The sequence below is a fragment of the Aricia agestis genome, chromosome 19 (assembly GCF_905147365.1).
Source record: "Aricia agestis chromosome 19, ilAriAges1.1, whole genome shotgun sequence".
Classification (NCBI taxonomy): Eukaryota; Metazoa; Arthropoda; class Insecta; order Lepidoptera; family Lycaenidae; genus Aricia; species Aricia agestis.
Window position 1 is genome coordinate 8,157,498 of NC_056424.1, and position 19,541 is coordinate 8,177,038.

General features: G+C 37.1%; 1 protein-coding gene across 22 annotated transcripts in view; it reads left to right on the forward strand.

The window, feature by feature from the left end:
- LOC121736845 (plasma membrane calcium-transporting ATPase 3) overlaps nt 1-19,541 on the forward strand; it is a 188,316-nt gene that overhangs the window by 137,213 nt on the left and 31,562 nt on the right. For 17 of the 22 annotated variants that reach the window (XM_042128277.1, XM_042128278.1, XM_042128274.1 and 14 more), the window contains 2 exons: nt 17,181-17,381; nt 18,041-18,046. In XM_042128277.1, the coding sequence (XP_041984211.1) occupies nt 17,181-17,381; nt 18,041-18,046 (207 nt within the window). The remainder of the gene's footprint in view (nt 1-17,180; nt 17,382-18,040; nt 18,047-19,541) is intronic. The other 5 variants (XM_042128280.1, XM_042128287.1, XM_042128293.1 and 2 more) reach the window with 1 other exon arrangement.

Genomic DNA, 19,541 nt, shown 5'->3' on the forward strand with positions numbered 1-19,541 from the left:
TCAATATTTGGTCGTGTCTAATTTTTAAATCCTTGGGGCTTGATGCTCATAACTTTAATTGTGCTTCGTAGACGGTTTCACAGGTATTCCTGCAGTCTCAATTTCAAGCAAAAAGTTTCTCAAACCTGTTTTTTGAGTCTTTTTCAGTGTCTGCTTGTTGGAAACTGCTGAAAACATAGGTAGATGCGAATCTGAAATTCTTCCTACTCTTATTTTCTTCTGATTAGTTTCGTTGCAGGTCCCAAGACAGCTTCAGCATGTGACTCGGGCTCCCTGAAATCATATCAAAGGGTTTTCGTGGTTGGATACCGCTGTCGATCCTGGCGACACAGGAGATATAGTGGTGGGAATGTGTGGTGGCCGGTGGGCCAAAGCCCGTTAAAAATAAAAAAATAAAAGATGTGAATCTTATCGGTCTTTAAATTTTTTCTTTGCGCAATTAGACCATAAAGCATTAATATTTCATCGGGAATTGAGAAAAAAAAAGTAAAAATAGAGTAAGACACACGTGGCTAAGTGTACGGCGGAAGCCGGGCGTGTGCAACAGAAACAAACCAGGTACGCGCAGGTTATGATTGAGCTGCCCGTATTAATAACGGGTTGAGTTAAGCCGCGTGCACACTAGACGGAGAAATCTGAAAAACAAAATGCGAGCGAAAAAACTGGGATTTTGTGTTGGAGAGAATGGACGGTAAAATCCGACCTACGAGACCGAAAGAACTGGGTTTGTGTAGGTGAGAATTTTGTGTGTAAATATTCAGAACGGTCTGTTAATGACGGGTTAAGTAAAAGCGATGTATATTGTATACTGTACCAACGACCAAGGGAAGCAGGACACTCTTTTCTGCAAAAATATTGTGTTCTCAGGTGGGTTAAGGTAGGTACTGAAAATAGGAGGTAGGTACATATATATGTGAATTTATCATTAAGAATATCTTGCATCATGTAACAAAAAGCCCGTCTACCCGCTGTATTCGGCCAGTGGCGAAAGACGGATGAGAACCGGCGTGTACGCCAAACAAATACAGCGTTATTGAAACACTACATCATATTATTTACGGCCGTTACAGGTTAATGCGTACACAGAACAATCCCGCTATATATAACCCCGTAACTACCGCCTGGTTACGCGGTTACGACGTTACAAGCCGGTAAAGAGAATATGAGAATCTGTACATATGTGTATTGAAGCTGGGCTCTTGATTAAACGTGGGTTCGATTCCCGCAAGAAAGGTGTGTCCGAGAGAAGTTGCTGTGGAATTTTTTAAGAGTATACGTTCCATGTACTTCAGCTATGGGCTTTTGACTCCACGGCGTGGGTTCGATTCCCGCGATGGAACAGCAAGAAAGATGTGTTCGAGAGAAGTTGCACCTCGTTATTCTTATTAACTAGGAGGTAGAGCTAGCGATTATCATTGGTAATTAATTAATAATCAACTGATCGTACTTTTTTTTACAACAAAACAACGATTGGATAAAAAGGGCATGATATCCTTTTTCAGTGAATCCTTACCAGGTTAATCAAACATTGCCTTTTCTAATAGATTACTATGTTAATTTGCATGTAGTCAGGGTACCAGTAAAGTGAGAATTAATGAGTGATATCATTTAACAATGACATTCTTATATAGCTTAAATTCACACCCGCAAAGAAAGCATCTACTTTTATAAAAGTTATTCGTTTAATAGAAACGAATGTTCTAATCAGAAACTGTTTATTGGTACGGTAACTTTTTTCACATTCTGCTTACTTCAAATAGACAGGTCAATTCATTGGGTATACATGTAGATCTTCCATCAAAATGCACCAAGTTCACAAAATCTGGCCTACCACAATGTGACCGTAGTATTTTTAATCCGCCGATGATGTATGGCCCGTGTAAACTGGTGCAATGCAAATCGACGACAAACAGATTGATTTATTCCTCTGTTTTGGCAGCCGACTTGCGAGCTAAAAATTTAGGTAACGCTCGTATAATCTTAAGGGCAGAAGCAGAGGAAGGGGGGGGACTCTTCTGTCTACTCGCAGTACAAAAAAAAGTCCTGTACTTGCCCTCTCCGTGTGGTTCCTGATGGACAAAAAACGCGATGAGAAATGAGGAGAGAGGCACATTTGTAAATGTTCGATTTCGGTTGTATATAATGTAGTAGAGACAGTTGTCACCGGCGTAAGAGCCTTCCCTATAAAGTATAAAGGTACGGTACGCTAAAACAAAATCTAAGTTGGTTTATCTTTAAAAGATCTTGATCTCTTATTAATAAAGCTAATCACTAGTCCTTAAAGGGATGCTCCAAAAAATGGAAACAAAGTGATTATGACAATATCACAATACCGATTGCCAACGCGTTGTGCTGAAGACTCATGAGCTTAACCCAATAGAACTAGTTCTAACGGAAATTTTGGTGATGATGATGACGTCCCGCAGAGTAAATTACAAATTCCAGCGCAGACAAACTCGTCAGTTACCCGGCATAATATAAGTTGTATGTCATGATTTCAGCTTTCGAATTATACAGAATAACATCCAGCATTAAACGATATGGAGCCGTGCCAACTTCACCCCGGCTCTTCTATTAGGTTCCTATGACCCATTTTAGGCAATGTTCTTCAGGGTTAAAAACTTTTTTGCCAATACTATTTTTGGGGAAAATGGACAGAGAAAATAATTTTACAATATTGTAATTTTAGTACTGGTATTGTTGTAAGTTAGTCGTTGAGTTGATACCAAAATAATGGCTTAATATCATATTGAAGAATGAAACATTTTCGTGTACATAATAGGATTTATGCAGTGTTTCTAGTTGGTAACAAAACTACTTGCATCTAATGCAACTTGCAATAAATAATCTGGCAACCGCGCGTATACAGTAGTCGAATAGACGCCAGCGCATTAGATACGAATAACAAACAAAATACAATTTTATTCGGGAGATCGTCAATAAATCAGGGCGGAATGTTTATTTTCTCAAAATTTTTGACAATAATTAGTCACATGACTCGTGCTAGCACAGAACCGAATTCCGAGACATGTTTGCGGCAGAAATAGAACTCAGCGGGTAGTGGGTACTATGAGATCTCCCGTGTGACGTCGCCCGTCCCGCTCCCTCTCGCGCCGGATTATACACCCGTCTCCCTCGCGCGCGTTCACTTCATTGTTTCGAATCATTATTCCGGCGGCCGAAATAGGTTGGGAGCGTCCGAAACAAGCTTTTCATAAGCTATTACGAGGTTACAGCAATTATTGGCTGAAATCGAGAGATACTTTAATGTAGAGTAGGTATGCCGAGCGATAAAGAGGTACTCTAATTGATTTCCTTAATGCGGGAAAAGCGAGCATTTTAACTTTGCCAATGAGCAATTTGGGGAACGTCACTTATTTTAATGACGAGTCGCGAGCTATGCCAAATGTGAAATGAGGAGCAGGAGTTCTGCAGAATGTTTGGGAGGAATATGACGATACGTTAATCATCATTCGCCATTTCATACATCATTATTAGCAACGTTTGAGGTTCTTTAAGCTGGCTGTAATATAGTCCAAATTTTGGATTTGCGACGAAAGTGCTGCCTACTTGCGACACTAGTAGGCAGCACTTTCTTTATATTAAGAGAACGTACAGGAACGAAGCAAGTAAATTATAGGGAACTGGCTTTGAGTGGCGACACCAGTTGGCTGATAGGGTTGCCATTCGTCCGGATTTCCCCGGATTTGTCCTAGTCTGAAGGGCGTCCGGGGTGCGTCCGGCCGGTTTTTTGAAAAGCGTCCGGGTGAAATCCAAACACTTTTGATGAGAGAAATCTAACTTTTAAGTCATGCAGCAATAAACGAAAGATAAAAACTCGCTAAGTATACACACGGTTTCTTGAGTTAGTCAGATTTTTACAAATTCTTGTTGGAAAAGCAAAACTTGGCAAGACGTTATCGTAAATACTGTTGAGGTGTCCGGGGAAGTAACCACATTTCGGCCAAATGTCCGGGAATTTTGTCGTGCCTGACCGGCGAAGGGAATTTGGGCGATGGCAACCTTAAGTTGGCAGCAAGTTTCCTATATTTAAGTAGTAGGGTACTGTTCACATTTCCACGTTTTGTTACTTATGTAATCCGAAATATATGTGCTTATCTTGAGATTGTAATCTACGTTTTAACCTACAAACGATAAAGAATATCTTTATCGATATCCGCTTATCGATGTAGATCATCTCATTTACAGCAATCAACTGATAAAGCGACTTTTTACTATTGATAAAATAAATCTTTACATTATTACAACATATGAATGGAATTTTAAAAGGGTTTTTAATTAGTTATGAGTTTATTTGAATTTTTACTTTTTTATGCCCTTTTCGTTAAGTGCTCTCACCGGGAGCATTCACGTGTAATGTAACCTTTGAATGTAACATTAAAGATTCGACTTTGAGCATTACATTACAATACTATCTCCCTGACTGACGAGCATTCGCGTGTAAACTGTAATGTTACATTCGAGTTTAAGCATTCAATTTCATCATGATGTTACAAGTTGTATATAGAATGGGGATTGTCCATTTTTTTTTTAATTTTGCTCATTACATCATGGGGGTGATATTTTCCGTTGGGAAAAAACCCCTGCTTAAAACAATAAAATAAAAAAAAAAACATTTCGAGGAATAAGGTCAGTGATCGTTTTTCTTTATATAAATGAAAAAATACCCATTGGTTACTTATATTTTTGAACAAATATGTTTAACCTTTGTTTGACCTTCAATGGCGTTAAATTAGCAATAAATTCGACCAACATTACGTTTCGAACTTTTGGTACCTAAGCTTCTCGTATCAGCTTTCACATAATAAGAACTTGCATTTGACGAACCAGTCATTATAAATAAGATTGAAAGGAAAAAACATACTGCAGAGGTCAATTATTGGCCGCCGATGATGACGTCAGAGCGAAACTTTAAAAATTTATTGAGAAAAAACTAGCCAATGAATTTCAAAATTATTTAATTTATATTCTTAAAATACCCTATTTTAACGAAAAAAAATATAAAAAGTACATGTAATTTTTTTTAGACAATGCCCATTACACACTGTATCATTACAAGGTGCGAATTGTAATGCTCGGCTCTCCTCCCTCACTGATGTAATGCTCGACGTAAGAGCGACCACAGACTTAAAATTTCAAGTTAGCTGACTATCATACATCGTGCGTAGTTTCACAATTTAATTGGACAACTTTTTAATTTGTAGGTAATCGGAAAGGAATCGCGGTTCTTATACGATCGGTGTCCAATTATTTAGTTGGAAGCAATGTGCGAGCACTCTAAGTCTTAAGTCTCTATAGCTATAATTAGAATACTATGCGATTTAGTTGGCCAACTTGAAATTGTAAGTCTGCGGTCGCTCTAACGTAACATTACAAGCGAATGCTCCCGGAGCACCTTTAAACTATTTTTTGATAAGTTCTAAACCAATTTTATCGTCTTCTCAAGATTAAGTTTCAACCAGCAATTACTTATCGGCTCTATAGGATAACGATGTAGATTGGTTCTATTCTTTCTTCTAACGCCTTATTTACGCAAGACAAAAAATGTAGACTAATTGACATGTAATTAATAGGTAATATTACGCATAACGCAAAGGTCGGAGCAGAGGGCGCTACTAGCACGTACAGTAAATAATAATCCGACTAAAATCCCACATGTTGTACACGTCATATCAGAATATTGACAGAAACGTCGTCAAACTTCGAACAAAACTTTTTGTTTACTGTCTGTGCTGGTGCTGCTTCTAGCGTGAAAACATTGCACTGATGGATCTATTATGGAGTTTTGGGGCTCGTCATACTTTTTCGCGACTATATTAAGACTCTGGTCTCTAATCTCGTCAATATACCACGTGATGTATCACGAGCTATGTATTTTTACACCGTAACGCCATATTGTTGGTATCTATTTCTAATCACCCTATAATCGATGTTGACGTGACATCACTTTATGCCGTGTAGTGTCCACGTCAGGAAATTGTGGTCTTGCCAAACGTCCTAGATCCCTGCACTAGGTTTGATCGCTGACTTCGTTGGATCATGATTGCTATCATAATTGTGAAGCTGTCTGTAGGGTGCATGACGTCGACCATGGCCATTCAGATTTCAGAGTCGAATATGCCCCTGTACATGTTCACTTATGAGTTATGCTGATCCATCATGGGCGATGGTCCATGGCCCGTCAAAGCAAAGACAGTAAAGACCTAAATTGAAAGTATAATTTTAATATTTTTTGGACTCCTTACCATAAAGGTATGAGGTATGAGGACCTTCAGTTTAGTTGTCTGATGTCTCTGATTGCAATGACCGACAAAAAGAAATTTCCTTCCTTCCTTCCTCCAATGTGCTAGTTAGTTAAGACTTCAATTCTGAACATTCGTAAAAGAAAAACAAACGGACATATTTTGATTTTATGATGTTAGTTGGGACTTGGGAACGTGAAACTCCTGGCAAGCGCTGTTGCCAACGTAACAAAACCAATCACGGAGACCTCTGGCTTTCACTTATTCTTATACTCCTAAAGGGAATCGAAGGGTGCGACGCAGGTCTCTAAATCTGGTCTACTTTTGGCACTGGTGCAAGTGTCTACCTTGTCTCTAGTGTATTTTGTGATAGTCTGGTGTGACTATTTATCATGATATAGTATGCCAAGCTAAGTTTGAAATATTTCCGTCTAGCGCTTTTAAAATATCTTGTCTTTACTCGCGCATAGTGAAATGAAGCTATTTGCATATCTGCTAGAGACGCTTTTGTTTTATTATAATATTTTAAAAAATATGCCCAAAACTTCGTGGTGCAGCAACCGTTGCTCGCTCGTCGCGCTAGAATCGCACATTTTCGGCGATAAAAACTTTTCTCTATAATATCTCCTTTCCCGAGATTAAAAAAATTACATAATATTCATCCACCAAATATCTAAATCGGTGCAACGGTTTAAACGTAAAGATGAGAAGTGTGCACACAACTCTAGTAGGATCGATCCTAGATATTATATCTGATACAGACGCTGGACAGATAAAAAAATACATTTTGGGCAAGTATGCAATCTGTTGGTCACAGTATTGCCATCCCGAAAAAAAGTCTGAGCATTTCGCTATCAAATAACCGAGTTGGCACTTGGCAGTGCGTTGACTTTTCTCCGAAATTCCGATGCAGCGTTTAATATTTTGGCAAAAAGTACCCGGCGCTTTCTCTGTGACGTTGCACGGACGTCAATTGGCGCCGTGACGCTGTCGTTTGGTGAACGTTCCTGTTGACGAATGTGATTGGCCGAAGACACGCCATCCGGAAATTAGCGTCATAAATTGCGCGGGAAAACCTGACGAAACGACGTTCCGAATTTGAATTGCAGTAACGTGTAATTCAAACTTGGAATGTCGACGTTTAAGGTTGTGATGCTTTTGGAATGACAACATTCAAATCTTTATTTGACTCTTTTTCCAATTATTGTCATATGAACTGTATAATGCAATATGGAGCAATTTAAAAATAAAACCAAGAAATACTGGACTGTTCTATCGAAATGCATGAGAATAAAAGCTCTGGAAAGGTCGAGAAGAAATGGAGAAAATTTTATTTTTAATTCCTTCGCATTGGAGCATTGTAACAGAATTGCAGAAAACAATAATTAAACTTTTTTAGGAGGTTGTTGTTTCAGATTAATTGTGACATTTTAAAGTATAATCCCTATTCTAGTTGCGTTTATAAATATTTTCTTAAAAGTTGTACATACTTAAATTCTTCGTTGATCTTCAAAATTATGTTATCAAAACATTTCTCAACAGTTTCGTCGCCGTCATAAATCGCTTGAAATATTATGTTTTGTAAAAATATGATGTTAAAATTTATAACTTTTCAAGCTGGTGAATTCCACGAGTTTTTTATTAGTTTATTTTCTTTCGTTTAATCAGCTTTTAAATATGTATAATACTAAGTTCGAGGTCTTGCAAACTTGATAAAAGTTAACATCGATTGCTTTTATAAATAGCTAGAGAATACGAACTTGGCGTAGAAGGTAGATGGGGCAACCCATAAACCTATAATGGGGCAACCCTATGGGCTATGACGTTTGCGACCGCCAAGTTGACTTCTTGTTTTACTAGACGACCTTTCGTTAAACGTTATGTATAATGTTATTTTTAAATATAAAATACTTCTAATGCTACTTTAAATATTTTTATTAAAACTTCAATGTGTTTTTGACAACTAGTAGAAACTCCTATAATTTACGTAATAATCTTGCTATAAGCGCAGGCGATTCTGTTATTTCCTAAAAATATTTGCTCCTGTACCTACGCAGCTAACTTTTGATCAGATAGGTTACGATGACGTCTGCGGCCATCTTTTAGTATCAGAGATTCTATTAAAATCATGAAAATGCTGTTTAAATATAAAAAAAGATATAATATGGCCATTTGCAATCTTCAACAAACTTACGGTCAAGTTGTGATCAGGGGGTAGGTGGGTAAACGATGACGTTGCGGCGGCCATGTTGTAGTTTGTTTTATTCGGGCTTTCATTAAAACGTACAAGGGCGAACGGAAAGCAATTTACCCTGTCCCATCTCGTTGCTGTCAATTAGGGCTGTCACCCGTCACATATCGAGCTCATGGAGGGATTTTACAAACAAGGCATAACCGTGCTGTCTCGTATAGTATAGTATTACATGTGACAGTTTTTTTCAGTCTGGTCCTTCGATCACTAATATACAAGATAAACAGTCCCATACAAAACCTCTCGAAAATCTGTCGCCGAGTAAAAGTGTTTAAAAATTTATCTAAAATCAACCTTAATAATATTTATTAAAGATCTTTTTATAAAACAATGTACAATGTGTGTTTACAAAGCAATAAATTTTTACGAACGACGCACGCTTCAAACTAAATTCAATCATCCGCGTATGTGTCTTAAAGTTAAATTATTACAATTCCAAAAAAGCACTTCTATAATTTTACGGCCGCACTTCGCCGCTGGAACAAGGTGAAGTGAAGTATGAGCGGAGTCGAACTGTTCAACATTTTTTTGTTGATTGTAATAATTTTAATAGTCCATTTTTTAATTTTTCCAAAGTTTAATGTATAAAGTGTGGAGTAATTATTTTTACTTGTAATATTATGTTGTTCTAATATGTTTTATCTTATAGTTAACTAAAATATACGTGTATACATTGAATATAAATGCTTAGAACATACAACGCTCGCTAAAGTCGGCTTGAAAAATTGTTCGCATCTTTGCCGTGCTATAACTGATATCCAATCTCCACATCTAACTGGATCTCGAGGAAACCTAAAAAAAATATATTCCTCAATAAAATAAATAATTTTTAATAGCGACTCCACCAAATGGAACAGAAACACAGTGTATACTGTATAACCCGAACGTTTCAAGTGGGCATGATAAACTACGATAAGTACCTCGTGTTGATTTATTTACAACTTAATTTTAAAACTGTTTTTTGTTGATTTCTTAACGAAATACCAATATTTATAATACAATTGTATGAAATATATTAGGATAAAATTAATACTTACCGGAAATATGAAATTCCATCCTTTTTTTGCGTTTTAAACGTATGATTTTTACAATTGTTGAACGAGCACTGGGACATGTTTCCCAGCGGAGCGTTCGAGCACTACTAAATCGAAAGTCCACCAGAATGTTGCGTTTGGTGCTCTTTTAGTGAGGTCGTTTTTTGCCGCGGACTGTGTATCTTGTATATTAGTGATCGAAGGTCTGGTCATAGAAAGGAACTAAGAGATTAATGTCCTGTTTCTGTAGTTTGTTTGACATAAGTTTATCTTTTGGCCAATATAAAAACGTTGACCAATAAACAACTCTATTGAATAGATAAACTCCTCCCAAAATACTCCAGAAACTGTGCACAGGTTTTTTTGAAGAATTACGTTTCCATTTTCAATAACATTTCCAACCCTGTTAACCTGTGGATTTAAATGTGGAATAGCATGAAAGATTATTCTTTCTATGGCTCGCGGTGTAGCTGTAGCAGCCAAACGTATTATATTCAGATTTCAGCCTTAGATACCATATGTAATCGGCTAACTTCAGTCGTGTAAAGCGCAGCAACTTCACATCCGTCCAACATAACTAGATCGCTGGTAATTCCGACTACAGTCGACTGTTTCCAGTTATAAATCGCGTTTCCTCTTAGCGTTTCAATGTGCACTCACATTTCACATATGCGAGATATATTTCTGGTGGTTTCCGCAATCCAAACACCACGTACGAATTTAAACTCTAAACAGATATACTGTAGAGTCTTGTTTGATTTTTCCGTAGGCTCGCCAGTGCGCTTTCTTTATTCGGAAACATTATCGGGTTCAATTAAAATGGTAATACTGAAAATATCGATTGTTCCTTAAGCAGCTTACCACTTCGCATTCTTTTTGGAAGAAGTATAAACTGCAAATTCTGCTTATTCCTTTAGGATTGGGGAGTTACGATGCCATAGAATTACAAAGTCAGTCAAAAGCAACTTGTATGCTAAGATGGATTATGATGGATGGATGGAAAAAACCAATTCTCTTGTCTTGAACAAAAAAAAAACTAGGCCTTTACATCCGTTGTGGATGATCTATACAGTATTTTTCAGAGCGAAGTAACCACTCCTCAAATACTGTAGTGCCTGGGACAAGATTTTTAAATGTCCGTATGGTTGCCCAAGCGCATACGGCATTCTCGCATCATAGTCGGCCTAGTCCAGAGGAAAGAACTAGTCAATACGTCTGGGACCAACTATGTGCGGGTTTCCTCACGATGTTTTCCTTCACCGTACGAGCGTCCGTATTATGTACTTGAGATCAGAAAATGTCTCATTGGTACACGCCTCCACCCGGGTTCGAACCTGCACCCTCTAGGAGTGCGAACGGAAGGTCTACCCATTAGGCCACGGACGCTGTGTCTTGAACAAAACATGCATAAAAACCTTTAAAATACACTTTAAATAATTATTGTTTCATTATTCAGGGTATTCTGTTTATAAACAAGAGTTTAAAAGTCACGATTGTTAAATTTGTAATTTAGTTCATGGTTGGGGCTGAGCAATATCATCCAGATATTTAAAGTCTTCGTAAGAATAACAATTGATTTTATGCTCTTGCGCCAGTGTTAACCTGTAAGACCGTTCTTCACGTTGAGACATTATGAATAACCACGAATGCGGAGCGAACTATGGCATTTTTTTATCTTGCCCTTCGCAGGTTGAGGATGTGCCCCGGATTTAAGCTGCTACTATACTACTACAGGTTAATAATGGGCAATGTTAGACGAATAAGCTATGGGCCAATCATGGGCTAAAGTTGAGAGGCTGTATAAATAAGAGCAGTTATAAAACAAACTTTTATTCACGATTAATCAAATGATCAAAAAGTTTTCAGAACAAAGAGTTTTAAACAATGTTTTATTGTTTTTAAATACTTTTAGGAATATTGATGAGGTAACAAAAGTTAAATAAAACTAGTATATAGACAGAGAAACAAAAGTTAAACCGAATTTCCATCTTTGATCGTAGAGTATCGCAGAATGTAGAGACTATTGATCGTTTCGGTCTATCGCAAACAAACGCATCGTCAAGAAACATTTTTGTTTCTTCAGGATGCGTATTTAGAGAGGTCGTTCGAATCCGTTTGGACTGACGCAGACCAACCTCCCGATATTTCAGCCTTTACGACGGAAATTTAGGAATCCCCCATTGCTGGGCACGCAATGTTAATAGTTGCTATCAGCCTACCTAGCATACGCCGACGAGCTATCTCACTCTCAAGATAATTAAATTTTGACATTATGAGACGAGTAGTTACTCGTTTCATAATGTCAAAATCTCGACATTATCTCGACCAAACTCTATATAAATGTGTGATTTCGATAGATCTACCCGAGAAAAAATGTTTGACGTGCTAGGGTCAATAGAGATGAAGAGACAAACCATCAAACATCGAGAAAACATTTAGAGTGAGATATCTCGTTGGCGTATGCTAGGTAGGCTGGTGATTCGTCTGCTTACTTGCAAAAATCACATTAATCACGGCCATGTCACCTCGGGTCAATGATCAATTTCATTACAGGCCGTGTTCTGCAACTTGTTTGCCACTTGACCTACTTATTCGTTCCCGAATGTTTGAGATGAGAAAAGAACAGGGGAACGATTCTCGTACCTTCAATCTTCGATTGATTGTAGACCTGCTTCATCGGCGGAGATACTCGCAGTTTTCGCTCGACTTAGATTCAAAAAGTTACGGTAATTGGTCAACAATTTAAGCAAAGAACAGCACGGTTAAAACGGTCACATTTAGCAATTCCTCACAATAAATTCAGCAAATGAATTGTCAAACTTTAAAATTACTAGACATGAATTGCTAGCAGAGTGAACATTTTACGATTTAAAAAAAATGAATCTTACTATGATTCTCCATAGCGACCATTTTAGCCCCGCGGAACTTCACAGGAGTGCCTCGTCTCTTAATTTTTACAATGTCGGCTTCAGCAATGTCTTCATATAATTATTACCTTGCTGCATTATAAGCAAATGATATTAAAAAGTTTGTAACGTCTGAACTCTAGACTTTAGAATACTTAACTCCAACTCATATTGTATTTTTTGCCTTTGGTATCTTAAAGTACCGCCACCGTTAAGCTTTTCAAGGATATCTCAGACATAGTAAAAAGAGGAGAAGTAAGTTATCTTCATACAAACGCACCGCGCGCGGCTTGTATGTGTGCGCCATAGTATCAATGCGTCGCCACGTACGGCACACAACGAAATCTCGGCCAGTTTTATAACGCTGGTACTGCCGAGATTTTGTTGTGTGGCGCCGCATTGATACTATGGCGCACACATACAAGCCGCGCGCGGTGCCTTTGTATGAAGATTACTTACTTTCCCTCCTTTTACTATGTCTCAGATCTCTTACTCCTCTTCTATGGTTCTGACTACTCTGACTAAGGTTTCCAGGTCACATTTTGTGTGTTCTAAGGAATGTGTCAATTAACCTTTACTATTTAGTAGCACGAAATGTCTTCACACACACGACACCGTTCGCGTTATCGTACGAGCCTTGGAAATATAATTGTATTATGTTCTTATATCTAGATAATGGCGAGGTCGATTTGTGTTTCGATGGATTAATTACCAGGATAAACAATATATAAATAGGTTTTAAGGCCATAGTTGGCCTCAAAATTATCCTTATCTTCAGTTTTTCCTTATTTTGGGACCTTCTCCTTCTTTAGTTCAAAGCATTCCTAAAGTTAAGATTAGGTTTAAGTTAAGGCTTAAGTAGATGTCTATACAGAAAAATGTCTAGTTCTAACATTACCACTGCTCTAATGCTGCGGGGCTAAAATGGTCGCTTTGGAGAATCATATTATGAATGCAAAATGCAAGTCTGCTTGTAATTCATGTCTAGTAATTCGTACTAATTTGACATTTGTCAGTTTGACAGTTTTTTGACAATTAATTTGCTGAATTGATTGAGAGGAATTGCTAAATGTGACTATTTTAGCCCCGCTGCTCACTTTCGCATTGCAAAAGAGACTGTTATAGCAATAGAGGCATATATCGTGTAAGAGCACTGAGCAGTTAAACGATTTTGTTCGTGACTGTATTATGCCCACGGAAGTAACCATGACTATTACCGTTTGTGGGCAAATAGTTTTGCGCCAAATTAATATTCCCGTAATAGGCCCGAACGGAATTAGTTGTTCGGTACAACTACAGAACAGTGACGTCACACTAATTGCTCGCATCCCGCTAGTCTGTGTACCTGGATTGTGCTGTTTCGGCACATTTAGTTATGTAATAGTGTTGGCTGAGTTATCATCGTCTGGACTCTGTTTGATTCCGATTTCCAATTATCATATATTTTAAATAAAAAAATTTTAGGTTAAATATCCTGAAATATCCTGAAAAACCAAATGGTTAGGATTCAGGCAGGTTTCAAGAAATATGCGTGCAGTATGCAAATGTCAAACTGAGCAGAGAGAGACTTGATGGATATGAAATGCGATGTTTTTAGGGTTCCGTGCCCAAAGGGTAAAAACGGGACCCTATTACGTAGACTTCGATGTCTGTCCGTCTGTCTGTCTGTCTGTCTGTGTGTCTCCAGGCTGTAACTTAAGAACCGCTATAGCTAGACTTCTGAAATTCACAGATTATGTATATCTGTAGTCCTAGCACGGTAACCAGTGGAAATGCGAAAGTATAGACAAACTGTGGAGATATGGTGGAGATAAACTTAAGGTGTCGTTCCAAACTTTTTTCGTTCCGAAAAATTCAATTAAAATGCCACTTTATGACAGAATATAGTCCTAAAAATTCAAATAACATCTTACTTTACGACATTTATTATAGTCTGTCTTAAAATGGCATTTTAATTGAATTTTTGTCGGTCGCGATTCGCCGCGGTAAAGATCGGAACGGCACCTTAAGTTTATGTCCACAGTTTGTCTATACTTTTGCATTTCTACTTTTCGCCGTGCTAGCACTACTGTTGCCGCTATAACAACAAATACTAAAAACAAAATAAATTTAATATTTAAGGGGGGCGCTCCCATACAACAAACATGATTTTTTTGCTATTTTTTGCTCGATATCAATAACGCTAATACGTTGGCACTTGAAATATTCAGGAAATACTCAGTTTTATTTGTACTTTAATAATGTATAGTAGAATTTAAATAAATGAAATAATTAAGGGGGGCTGCCATACAAAAAACACAATTTTCAGTATATTTTTGCTCTACTGTGGTACGGAACCCATCGTGCGCGAGTCCAACTCCAATGCTTTTATCTCATATTTAGACATGACACTTGACATTAATTTCACGTTGACAATAAATCCCATCTGTCGGAACATTCGTAAGTTGCAGAGAATGAGCCAGGACCACTCAGTCCATTGTAAAAAGAAATCGACATCAAAAATTTTTATGCCAGTAATTTCTAAGGAAAATGTAGTTTGAATAAATTGAAAACGGGCTTGAACAAGTTAATTGGCCCGTCCGGCCCGGGAGTACTCGAAGGCCCGGTCAAGGACTTACGAAAATAAATCTCCACCGCCCCCTACTTACAGTTAAAACCTTGTTTAGTCGTTAGTTTTCAAGTAAAGAACTAATAAGGCTAGTTGGACGTGAAGGATTTAAGCATACTTTACTTTCTTCCTGAATAATCAATAGACTATTAATAAACATAGATTTCAGGTTCAGTTTAGATTATTTGCTTTTCAGCCTATATAAATTGGCTGAACACCATAATTAGGAGGTAATTTAACAGTTAACACACAGTGATGTCATTACTATTATATCTAGAGAACCTTCCCCTAGATGAAGGCTGAATAATTTACATTTATAAGCAGTTGCTATAGCATACAGTCGATATTCGATTAGTCGATATAGAATGCAGTCGATAAAGTTATATCTAAAACCAGGGCCCCCTCTACCAAATGTGCAATGTGTGCAATGCACACGGGCGCCACCCTCTAGGGGCGCCAAATCGCCATCTTTAGGAGCGCCAAAACCAAGGACCCAAAAAATTTGTCTAAAGGGGCGCCAAAATCCTTTTTTTCACACAGGCGCCACTGGCCCTTACGGGGGCCCTGTCTAAAACAAACTGAAGACGTAAAAGTTTCAGTTTAGAAGTATTTAAAACGATTGAAAATGAGGTAGAAAACTTTGGAATAAATTCAGTAATAGAGATATTCAAACCTGCCACAACACAGCGGAAAATATTACAAGATGTAGTAAGCTGAGCGGAAGTGTAAAATTAGATCGATAATCGTAAAATATAGAGTGGAGCTATTGAACGGGATTACTCATATCATCGATTTATAAATAAATACTTGTGCTTGCCTCCGATGCCAATAAAAACTAGCGACTAAGGAGATTGGAAGATAATTAGGATCCATCCTGAAAGCGAAAAATTGGCTCAAATGTCTTAGTAATTTAGCCATAGCGTTATCCTTTCGAACTTCTTAAAGCCATATTCATTAAAGAGATATTCAGGATGTGCATTAAGCTAAATGAGACATAATGAGCAACTCTGTGGCTCAGTGGTGAGCGCGTCGGTAGCTCAAGCCGGGGGTCGCGGGTTCGAATCCCGCCGATGGAACAAAAAAGTTTTCAATGTTCCCGGGTCTGGATGTGTATTAAATATGTGTATGGTATAATAAAAATCTTAAATATATGTATAGTATAAAAGTATTAAATATAATTCCGTTGTCTGGTACCTGTAACACTAGTCCTTTAGGTACTTAGCACGGGGCCAGACTGACGTGGTGTGAATCGTCCATAGATATTATTATTATAAAAACTCTATGTATTTCTATGTAATCAGTGTTTGGTCTACCTCTGCTTACGGGTAAGCATTAAATCCATTGCATTTAATGGAATGACAATATCAAGTACTGCTTAGTACTTTGTAAATTATGGTATTTAATAATGATATTAAATACCATAATTCTACAAAGTAAAATAAAATGGGTATTAAGACCTAAAAGTATTTGTGTAGCTACAAATGCCTTGAAATCCAATTTGTTGCTTCATTCGCTCCTTTGAAAATATGTTTCCTCGGCTGTTAAATAAATGCACTCCCAAAGTGCGCCTTGCTGCCTCATAATAAGGACGCTAATATGCGCCTAAAGTAGGTTACATAAAATATTACGTGGTCGGTAAACATGTGTTTATGTGGACAGCAAAATTCCTAAGCAGAATGTTGGGTGCATTCACTCAACTTACTTTGTATGCTCGGAAAACTTCCTTGTCATTTGCAAAACTAAATTCTGTGAACAATAATTCTAGACTGCTCTGAAAGACATTTTTGAACCGGAATAGCGCGTTATCCATGCCGCTTCTACTGGTTTAACTACGGTTGCGTAAAATTCTATTTGTATTCGACATCCACTTCTACGAGATTTATTTATAGCCAGGCATTACTTTGACACGTTTACACAAACATTGACTTGGACCTGACCACGCCTAATCCTATGAATAAATTCTGAAACATAACAAGCTCGACGTCTAATGATGTAGATGTTAATACCGCAAAATTTAATCATCTGATTCTTACGCTCCATTACTTGGGTTCTTTAATGACCTCCTAGCACTTTAAATCTTACTTTATCTTAATTTACTTATCATTTCTCTCTTTCCAGGTCTTAGCGGTTCGAAGGCGGACATGCAACATAGGCGCGAGGTGTTCGGATCGAACTTAATCCCGCCAAAACCTCCAAAAACGTTCCTTACACTAGTCTGGGAGGCGCTGCAAGACGTAACGCTTATTATTCTTGAAGTAGCTGCCGTGGTCTCGTTAGGGTTGAGTTTCTACAAACCGTCCGAAGATGAGGAGGATATTGGTGAGTTAAATTTGCTACATGTCTAGTTTAAAGAATAGGATTTTAGAATTGTTAGAGAAGTAAATGATCATTTCGATAGTAAAGGAACGCGTGTAGTCTCAAAGAGATGTTCTCTCCTTTCCTTATCTAGCGAGTTATACGACCATCAATGAAAACTTGAAAATCGAATAAATAATTAACTACGAAATTAAACGATAAAGCTCTTAATTTCCTTATTTGGTTTCCATTATGATCAACCATATTGATTGTAAATACATAAATTAAATAGACTTTTTAAAGATATATCAACACTAGCAATTATTGATTTAATTGTTTTCCAAGACATACCAAAATAATGAATTTTGTTTTGTTCCGATAGTAATCGTTAGTTGTTGCCACAATTTTGTTATAAAAGTTTGTTCGTAGGTGTGTTACTGAAGATATTAAGTATGTAGTTCTGAACACACATTCGCTATCAAAAATCAATGTAATCATTCCAAAGACTTCATGCAAATCATTTACGGTTATAGATCCATTAGATAGAAACATTCTATGTAACCTCGACAAAGTGACATGATTTTACAACGTTGCTTTATGTATTTTGATTTCTGTTTAGAGATCATATTATTTGGTTATAACGTGTATTTTTCTCTTTTCAACATGATTTTTGGATTAATTAGATCCCGGTAAGAAAATGTAACTAGAAGTTTGTGTACCCTGCACTTACACTGTTGTAAAATTTAGTAAATTCCTCGACTTTATTATCTAGAAATTGCAAGTTTGTAGACTAGTATTTCAAAGCTGATCCTTCTTTGTTCCCTTGTGTTGTTACTACGTCCTATTCCTATTCTTCAGACTGTATCTTCAATGTTTCTTCTACAGTTTCGACGAAATATTACCTAAGTTTCTATAAAACTTATTTAGAATCTGTTTTTATGAAATCTATCAATTACTGAAAAGCTTATTGGCTTGATCGGTTATTGGCATGATTGTTTTAGTATGGTCAATTGATTCCGTTCCTAATCTCTGGCAATTTTGATCCTGGCTATCCTGTAAACCTATTTCTCCTTTATCGCTTATGCTAGTAGATTTTGCTCGATTCCTTACTCTGTCTTCAAGTCTATTAGGCAAATTACATGAAGCGTTCACAAACACAATATGCTAATTTTGTTAGAAGTAATGCAAAATATTATAAATTGGCTTTTATTTTATTTTTATTCAACATTTTTACCCTCGCGTAGTAATTATTTTTTGCTTGTCACGCGACCTATTGTGTGTTTTAGTTTTTTAAGGTGAAGAAAATATTGTAACTTATTGGTTTTTATGGTATAACAGTAGGTACTGTTAATAATTGTAGGCAATATTTTCTCACTGAGTGAGAGCATCTTCTAGCAGAAAACCTATTTTCTACAAAGTATGATGGAGCTCATTAGTGATAAGTGCCATAATTAATGGCTATGTTACACCGTGGATACTATTTTTATTAGTTGTGTTCTAATAAAAACTAGTCTAGCTAGTGAAAAAAATATCGTTAAGCATCGCAACGCAGAAGAACCAAGAAAAATATTAATCTATTAAAAAGCTCATTTTCTCCGAGTGATTTTGATTTATCTCGATCGGATCGTAGAAAATGGAGGACCGATTACACCCCACAGCCATTCAAAGTTTAACGTGTATTTTCTTTTTTCAATATGATATTTGGAATTCTTAGACCCTGGTAAGAAATTTTAAACTTGTGACTGCACGCACTGTTCGTTTCTTGGTAGCGTGTATCCAATTTGCTGTCCGTTTGTAGTATAGATTGCAACTGTGTCGTTTCCTCTTGTCGTAAACGTCTGGATCTTGTTTCATGTTTATTATATCTGTGAACTGTAAACGACCCATTCAAAAATGTAATGTGCTTTTATTACGCACTAAACACTTGACGCGTTGCAAATTTTCAAAAATATCTGGGAAATACTATATTGGACACTGTTTTACGACATTTGTCGCACTGTCCATGTTATCACTTGTCTTTGGTTTGTTTTTGCAACCAAGTGAATTAAAACTTCTCTAATTTCACGCTCACTCAAAATCTTATTTATATATGCTTTGTTAGGTTCGTTTTTACGAATAATAATTTCAATATTTACCTATCTTCCCTTCATTTGCATTACAACATTGAAGTTTCGTGTTATCAGA